At 46.5% G+C, this 8,544-nt stretch overlaps 1 protein-coding gene across 2 annotated transcripts; it reads left to right on the forward strand.

The window, feature by feature from the left end:
* The first annotated feature begins 6 nt into the window (after positions 1–6).
* CHTOP (chromatin target of PRMT1) lies at positions 7–8,244 on the forward strand. 2 transcript variants are annotated; one of them, XM_026863969.1, is made up of 6 exons: positions 7–54; positions 1,045–1,126; positions 2,585–2,738; positions 5,818–6,004; positions 6,114–6,251; positions 7,298–8,244. In XM_026863969.1, the coding sequence occupies exons 2-6, from the start codon at positions 1,062–1,064 to the stop codon at positions 7,498–7,500; spliced, it is 747 nt and encodes a 248-aa protein (XP_026719770.1). In that variant the 5' UTR covers positions 7–54; positions 1,045–1,061; the 3' UTR covers positions 7,501–8,244. The 2 variants fall into 2 exon arrangements, with proteins under 2 accessions (XP_026719770.1, XP_026719771.1); XM_026863970.1 differs by having other exon boundaries at positions 5,821–6,004.
* The last annotated feature ends 300 nt before the right edge of the window (positions 8,245–8,544 follow it).

An 8,544-nucleotide genomic window follows, 5' to 3' on the forward strand; every position in this document is an offset into this window, starting at 1 on the left:
CCCCGCGCCACCCGCCAGTCAGCCCCACCGGAGACCTGGCGACCGTCTGCTTCGGTGAGAAGGGTTCGCCCTGGCCGGGCGGCTGCGAGAAAGGGGCTCGGGAGGAGGGAGGCTCCGTAAGGGAGGCCGCGGGGTCCCCTCAAGGCGGCCGGGGGGGCTGTTTTTTGCCCTTTGAGGGAGGGGGTGATGATGAGGTGTTTGCCCCTGCCCAGGCTTTGTGCCTCCACGGCCGGGCTTTCTCTCCCAATTTCGTAAGGCAGCTGTTGGATGGGGCTGGATCGACGGCCCAGACCAGGCCTCGCCTTCCTCCCCGGCCTCGGCCGGCGGTGCCGGGGCTGCTTCCGCGCTGCGTGGTGGGTTTGGGGGAGCGGGGCTTCCTCTGCGAGCTGTTACTCAGGAAAAATGCTCTTTAAAAACGTTTTTAATTTAAAAAAAATGGTGTGTGGCTGCCTCTTGGCTTAATTTCTAGCTGTTGAAGTGTAAAGCATCGTAAAGAAAGCATTTTGTTAAGGTATTTTGAGGATGAGTTCTTCTGGCAGTCATTTGAATACTAAATCTGGTACTAATTATAAAAAAAATAAAAGAAATTGATCTGCATAGTTAGTGGGTTTGAGCTTAGCACGTTTCAGTCGTATTCATCACTGTCAAAGCACTCGGGCTTGGATCTGTGCTCCAAAGATCAGGAACAGCTGAGTTTAAATCCCTTTGCTGCTTTCATGAGGCATGTGGCAGGTTCTCATGTTAGAGAACCGCATCAGGTTTGCGGATGAGCTGCCTGCTAGAGTATTAGATATTAAAAAGCTATTTTCACTTTCTAAAAAGATGACTTGTTAGTAAGGATGAGTTAACTTCCTGATTTATTAAATCTGCTGTATCATGGCAGCGGCCTAGAAAAATTATTTAAAATGCATTAATAGAATGCCTGTTACTGTTGTTGATTCTTTCCACCAAAGGAGCCAGAATGCAGGGGTTTTTTTAATGTTTAGTTGAATAAGCACAAGATCTCCGTGCCATTTTGTTAAATCTAGTTCTTGTGTTTTGCAGATTCTCTTGATCTGAAGATGGCTGCACAGTCAGCACCGAAGGTTGTGCTAAAGAGCACCACCAAGATGTCTCTGAATGAGCGGTGAGGAAGCCAACAGCAGCTTCAGCTCATAAGAAATTTTTTTACTTTATTATCACTGTCCGGTGTCCAAAAACCAACGTGGTTTCTGCCCTCTTTTAACCTCACTAAAACAAGCAGATGGCTATGCTCCTCTGTCTTAAACTGCAACAAATGTGGTACGCCAGGTTAAAAGGGCAAGTGTTTTGGAGAAATTTATCCATAGCAGTTAATATTAAACTGTTCAACACGTAAATATGGTGGGATGTGTTATAACAAAAGAGAGAAAGCTCACACCCTCCCTTTTTCTTCCACATGTTTTTACATTTATATAGTTGACACTGCAGCACGGTAGCATGTTACCTAAGCTGCAGCAGGCTTGCTGCTTTGTCCGAGGCAGACACACGTGCATGTGGTCTAGCCTGTAAGAGGCATGCAGCAGGCCATTAAACAAGCCCAAAGGCCCTTTAACAGTGTTTTGGGCCTTGTAAGAGGCAAATGCTTTGCTTCATCTCCATCTCTCTTTTCTTGATTTCTTTGTGTCTTCTGTTGAGTATTCTTCTGTTTTTCCATGCCATTGAGCTTTTGCAGTTCTATAGCAACGCTGCAGTTCTGTTTCACTTTCCTACTAATCACTCTCGGATTAACCACGCTAGTACAGTTCAAGCAGGGATGAAGGGAGCCGTTTGTGTGCAGTTCTGCTCTAACAAGTGCTGCAGTGAGATGTAGCTTACCCCAGGGGAGCTGAGGGCTGAGGTGCAGTGCCAGGAAGGCTTGCTGGCCTGTTTCATTTTGGTCAGTCCATATTCCTCATCTGTGTTTTCTTTTACAGTCTTGTGTAGCTTCCAGGACATGGTAGAAAGCTGATGGGTTGCTCTTAAGGAGGCTTACCATCTTGCTGTATATTCTGCTCCTGTATAGCTCTTAAAAACAGAAGATTCTTTGTTTACCAAAGAATCTGCCAAGTGAGCTGTTTTTATAAGTGAGTGCACTTGGGTGGTGGCATTTCTTAGGGCACCAGTTCTGTGGTGCGCTGGGGGCTAACCAGTCTCTTCTCAGGGCGAGGTCTTTTATAAAGCTGCCTTCTGGCATTGAGTTTTTAAACCATTTTTCTGAGATATTTGAGGGTTAATTAGGCTTTTGCAGTCAGATTTCATTTTGCTTTTCTGTTTCTGTGATGTCCTCTCCCATCTGTCATGATCATCTCTGCTTATCGCTTGTTTTCATTCCTTCTGCCATTTCTAAAATCAGTAAACCTAAAGCTTTGTCACTTCTGAATTAATATACAACGTCATTTCTGAGTTTCCAGTTCTTGCACACTTGTGGAAAACAAGGAATACGTAATCACATATGACGTGACCTAAGTACCACTCTTTACATAAGGTTCATGGGATCTGGAGATCCAGTCTTGAGAACCATGAAATGCCAATAAATGTATGTAATAAAGCTTTATTTAAACACCCATTTTATTCGACCTTGAAGCTTTACTAACATGCTGAAGAACAAACAGCCGATGCCAGTGAATATTCGAGCTACCATGCAGCAGCAGCAGCAGCTAGCCAGTGCCAGAAACAGAAGACTGGCTCAGCAGATGGAGAATAGACCTTCTGTCCAGGCTGCTTTGAAGCTTAAACAGGTGAGAGAAAGTGGCATTATTTTGGGACAGCCTGTTGATGCCTGTCACCAGCAGATGGCTTTTCAGGATGTGGTGGATTTTGAAAAATGCTCCTGAAAGTTAAAAATGAGAGACACCTAGAAGGGACTTGCAGAAAAGCCTGCTTTTTACTTCAGATAAGTAATGCTTTGTGACTTACTGGTTAATATTGTTGAGTTGTGGGGGGTTTTTTTGTGCTGGCTGTTCATGTCTCCTCTCTATTTTTTCAGAGAATTGTTCTCACTCTGGGTTTCTGGATCTGCAGAGTGCTTCATCTCGCGATTTAGCTGCAGTTACAATTGCTGCAGATTGTTTCCAGTACTTACTATCCAGTTGAGGCTGGTTGCTCCCATCCCCAACTCCACCCTCTCTTGGTGCGCTCCCTTGATAGCAGCTGCCTGCGAGGAACAGATGAACAAACTGATTTTGGGGATTGCTTGCAAATGCTAGAACGCAGGCCTGGATTGCAGGGATAGGGTTGCATTCTCCTTCTATAAAGAGTCTTTATCGTTCCACGTTTAAGTGATGGTTGTGGTGCGTTCCTCAAGTTGCCTTCTGTCAGTAGAGCAGAAGACCAAAGCAAACATGCAAAATTTTGATTTCTCTGCTGCGCTCAACGTGCTTCTCCGTAGCTCTGGACTTACAGAAGGGACCAGGGGCAAAACCTCTCCACAACAGAAACCTCAGTAATGCAGAAGAGAGCTGTTTGTGCAGGCTCTCTGTCAGGCTGCGGGGTTTTCTTGCAAGTTTTGAAGCTTGTGTTTAAATGGGAAGGCTGGTAAGATGAGCTTAAAATGCATGTGTAGGGCACAAACAAAGCTGTGGGGTAGTGCCTCACTGCTGTGCAGCAAGTTGAGATAGCACAGCATGACTTGACTACAGCAGTAGTGAAATAGAATTCTGTACAGTATCTTGCACATGAAGAGAAAGCTCTAGAAATTTCTTAGCTGAGCTGCTTCACCAAATAGCTGGAATACTTCAGCCTGCCAGACGTGCTCACGCTCAGAGCTTGCTCTGATAAAGAGGAATGCAGGTGCTTTTTAAGATCTCTTGAGACTTCTGTTGTAAAAACAGGCCGTGGTGCCGGTTTGCCTTGCAGGGCTTGTAAACAAAAGCTCTGGAAATGGTAGTCTACATTATTTTCTGCTTAAAAAAAAAAAAAATACTAAAAAGTTTGAAAAGTTAAGACTTTCACAACCAGTAAGTGAAACTAGATTGAAAGGTTGAAGTTTCTGCTTGCTGAATTGAGGTGCCACAGAGGAGCAGGGAAGAACTAGTCTTGCTGCTTAGCTCTTTAAACCCATTTGGTTTTTATGTTGGGCATAGGTGTAACTTTCTTGGTCTTCTGAAATTAAATGCTACAAGCGAGGGTCACGGTATGGTGTTGCAGAGCAATTGGGAAACCTGGTTTATGCTGGATTGTTCTTCAAAGATTGCCCGTTGCTCTGGAAGTTCCTGTGGCGATTGGATTTTCACAAGATAGACGTACTTGGTATCACCAGGAGCTTTTCTGATCCTCCTGTGCTGGGGAGCAGTGATCCCAGCCATGGTCACCTGGGCTTCAGAAGGGACCCCCCCTAAACTGCAGAGCACTGCTGGTGCTAGATTCATGGGTTTGTGTTTTGAATCATGTGAGTGCACAAGTGTTTATGTAAACCTGCTGGGGTGGGGTTTTTTAATATAAAAGCATTTATACTGACTGCGTTTTGGATGTGCATTTACTTAGTAGCTGGAGCAGACCAAGGTGCTCCTGCTCGGAGGTAGAGCAGAAGGGTGAGCACTCTTGGGCTGTTTCAGTGCAAAGTCCAGCAGCTTATCTTAAACTCTCACGGTAAGTGACATAAATGAATAATTGGATTTGGAACATACACATGCTTTCTCATTCCTTTTTTGCCAGCCAGGCTGGGTGAGAGAGAGAGGCTAACATTTTAGTCTGCTGTGACTGTTAGAAGAATGACTGACTGTCTAAACTGAAGCAGTAAAACTTAAAATCTTAGTGCAGCTGCAGAGGAGACTGATTTTAGAGGGACCAGTTCTGCTGTCCACAGGCTTGTAGACAAGCGATAACTTGGAACCTGTAGTAACATCCAGCCTTTGTGGCTGCTCCCGTCACCTTGGGGCCAGCAGCTTTTGTTCTTGAGACAAGTGTGAAGGTTCCTGCTGTTGCTTTTTAGCTCCCTGTAGTGTTCAGTGGTGCCCACAGAAGTGGTAGCCTGCTTTGTGGAGACCAGATTGATACCAGTACGTGTTAATACTGGGATGTAAACTGGTGGTTCAGCTCCTGCTGCATGAGCACCTGAGCAGTCTCTGCAGCAGTTCTGGTGTAGGTGATTGAGGGTAGGAGCTGCTACAGCCAGCCCAAGGGAAGCCAGCTCTGTGGTTTTTGATGTCACATTTTTAATTTCAAAACTTCAAAAGCCCCATTCACAAAGATTACTGTTTTGCTGCTCTTCTGGCTTGGGTAGATTTCTTCAGCATAGATGGAAAAGTGGCTATTTTCCCTAGCTGTTGAGTTAGTCTGTTGCCTTAGTCCTGGGTGGAAGCCTAACTGGGATGGGGCAGCAGGCCACTGGGAATGATATCCATGGCGTGTGGCTGCACAGATGGCGCTTGCTCTGGGGAGGGAGGTTCGGCTTGTGCCACAGCAGGGGTAGCTGCTTTCTGTCTCAAGGATTTGCTTGGACTGTCACCTTCCAGCAGAAGGGATTAGGGGGCTGCCTTGTGGATTAAGTGTCTGCTTTGATTCGGACTCAGCAGCACTGCTAAAAATGGAGAAAAATTATTCCTTCCAAATCTGCAAACTTTCTTGTCTCTGTACAAACACTTGCTTCCAGGAAAGGTCTTTGTTCTCTGTTTGACCTTCACAAATTATCCCTCCCAGAGCAAATTTCATTGTCTTCCTTTGAAGCTTGATTATACATTGCAGAGAGCTAGTGACCCTCTTTATCTTTTTTAAAAAAAAACAACACACCACTTTTCTTGATAAGCGATTGCTGTGCCGTTTGTGTTGCAAGTTGGAGATTGCTGCATGATCCTCTTGTTTCTTCAAAATCTATTCCAGAAGAGCTTGAAGCAACGCCTCGGTAAAAGTAACATTCAGGCACGTTTAGGCCGGCCAGCGGGACCCCTCGCTCGCGGAGCCATGGGAGGAAGAGGACTGTCCATGGGGCAGAGAGGCTTGCCACGAGGAGCCATGCGTGGTGGCCGGGGAGCGAGAGCTCTGCTGAGAGGAGGAGTCCCACTCAGAGGTCAGTACCGTGGCTGAACCGGAGTTGCTTGGATCTTTATGTCTTTTTGACAGCCTGACTCGGAAAACTTTTTTTTTTTTTCTGATTTGATTCCCTTTCTCTATTGAAGGGCAAAGCCTGCTTCGTGGAGGACGAGGTATATCCCCCAGGATGGGCCTGAGAAGAGGTGGCATCAGAGGTCGTGGTGGCCCTGGGAGAGGTGGCCTGGGCAGAGGTGCCATGGGCCGTGGAGGACTCGGTGGCAGAGGTGAGTGCACACAGGCTTCAGGAGCAACACGTTGCTGCTGAATAAGTAGAAGTAAGCTTTAATTGTTTTTAAGGCTAGCGTAAGTACATGCAGCCCCAAAACCCCTTAGTCTTGAATTTGTGTACAACGCAGAACTAAATTAAGGCTTTTATTCCTGAAATATTTGCCAGGCCTTGTGCCAAACGAGATCCTTGACTTGTGTCGGTGTTGTTAGAGGGGTTCGGGGGACTGTTGGTGAAGTTGTCCCCCAGCTGGGTGATGTGTGGAATAGTCGGGGCAGTGAGTGATCTTCAGGGTGTCGAGGAAGACTCTGCTGTCTCCTTGCACTTAAGGAAATGATACAGAGCCTATGTAAACTAAAAGACTCTTAAAATAATTAGTGAGGGGAAGAAATTTAACAGAGGAGAAAGCCTAAACCCCTGCAAAACAAACTGAAATTCAAAGCCTGAAAACAAATCAAGTCTTGGGTAAATGAACTCTTCGTTTTCAACAACAAATCAGAGAAGCAGTAAAGCAAGAGGAAATACAGGAGACAGCTGTTGATGGTAGGGTCGTTAATGTTTCAGCCAGATGTTTGGTTGGAACACCAGCCAGACGCGCTCTCGTGTTACCTTGGGCTTGGCCCAATGTTTGTAGGAGTCAGAGCCGACAGTCACCGGGAAGCTGCCGCTCTCTTGACAGCTTTGGCTTGTAGCTTTAGCTGTATTTCTTAGCCTGACAAACACATGCTGATCGATGTGGGCTCTTGGGTATCCTTCTCCTGGAGGAAAAATTTGCTCGTAACAGTGTGATGGTGTTGCCACTTTGCCAAAAGCTTCGTGAGCCCGACCCGGAGGTGTGCAGGAGCTGGGGGAGAGAAGTATGCAACGTGTCGGCGGGGCTGGGAGCCGAGCAGGGGAGGTGGGAGCCTGAGCTAAGAGCTCTTAGTCGCGGATCAAATGTCTGTCTGGGCTGAAACAGAAGCAGCCTGGGGAGTTAATCCGGCGCGGCAAAACCCGCGGCTGGGTCTGGTGGAGTGTGTAACCGCCATCTTGTCTCCCTGTAAGGTCGCGGCATGGCGGGCCGGGGCCGAGGGGGCTTTGGAGGTCGTGGCAGAGGCAGAGGACGAGGAAGAGGATCGGCACGTCCCGCCTTGACCAAGGAGCAGCTGGACAACCAGTTAGATGCTTACATGTCTAAAACGAAAGGACACCTCGATGCTGAGCTGGATGCTTACATGGCTCAGACAGACCCGGAAACAAACGACTGAAGGTGGTTCCCAGAGACTCGCGTTGAAGTTAGTGTGTGATGTCGGTGCCCATAAGCTAAAAACGGAAACCCCGGTTCATGCTGGAAGGACCCGCAGGAATAGGCAGCGGCCCTGTTCTACCCAGAGATCAGACTTTAGTGTGTTCCTTTAATGTTTTGATACTATCTGTTGTATGAAATCTTTTTTTTTTTTGGATTGTGGTTTTTTTTATATCTTTCCCTGATTACTCCAAACGTTGAACGTGACAGATCTGCTGCAGTTACTCCACATCAGTGCTGGTGCTGGGATCTCGCGTGTTTAGGTGCCTCTTAAGCTCTGCAGTCGCATTTTGGGATGGGCCGTGTCCCCAAGCGTGACCCAAGGGCCGAGTTCACACCCACAATTCAGTTTAACCCATCTGAAAAAAAAAAAACAAAATAACCACGACACCAACCCAAACAAACAACAAAAAAACCCAAACAGAACCTCCCAGCAGGGCAAACAGGTCAGGTTTAGTTGTAGTGCTTATTCTAGACACACCAATCTTGTTTTGCACCAAAAGTTCCTCTTGTGTTGGCAAATGCCCGGTGCAGAGCACTTCCCAGGTTTGAAAACTCTCCCGGTTTGATTTTTAGATAAAAGTTTGAATTTCTTTGCGTTGTGTTCGAACGGATGGCACCAGCGGTTTCTGTATCTGCGTGAAAATAAATCTTTATTTAAAAGGAATTGGAAGCAGGAACATAAAATCACAGCTGCGATGACAAAAGCGTGGTAGAACTCTCTTTTTTTTTTTGCTTTTTTTTAAAACGCAGGGTCCAAAAATGCATCCGTTACCTTTCGGTGTAACCAAAACTGCATCCTCTGGTCAGCCCAGCTGCCTGCATTTACCCCGTGGGTTTGGGAAGGGTCTGGTCCTCCCCCTTCTCCTCAAGTTTGAAGTTCAACCATTCTGTGAACTGTTCCAGTTTCAGTGGAATCTTGTATTTCTGGTTTGTTGTTAACAAAGGAGAAATAATTTGAAAAGCAACGTGGACTCTGCGTGTTGGTTTGTTTTTGGTTTTTTGG

The sequence above is a fragment of the Athene cunicularia genome (genome assembly GCF_003259725.1).
Source record: "Athene cunicularia isolate RWA chromosome 25 unlocalized genomic scaffold, athCun1 chr25_part1, whole genome shotgun sequence".
Taxonomy (NCBI): Eukaryota; Metazoa; Chordata; class Aves; order Strigiformes; family Strigidae; genus Athene; species Athene cunicularia.

Bases quoted from the DNA above. Each gene is read 5' to 3' on its own strand.
- CHTOP (XM_026863969.1), top strand. From the start codon at position 1,062: ATGGCTGCACAGTCAGCACCGAAGGTTGTGCTAAAGAGCACCACCAAG. The intron at 1,127-2,584 runs GTGAGGAAGCCA...TCGACCTTGAAG, and splicing joins AAGATGTCTCTGAATGAGCG to CTTTACTAACATGCTGAAGA. The intron at 2,739-5,817 runs GTGAGAGAAAGT...AATCTATTCCAG, and splicing joins CTGCTTTGAAGCTTAAACAG to AAGAGCTTGAAGCAACGCCT.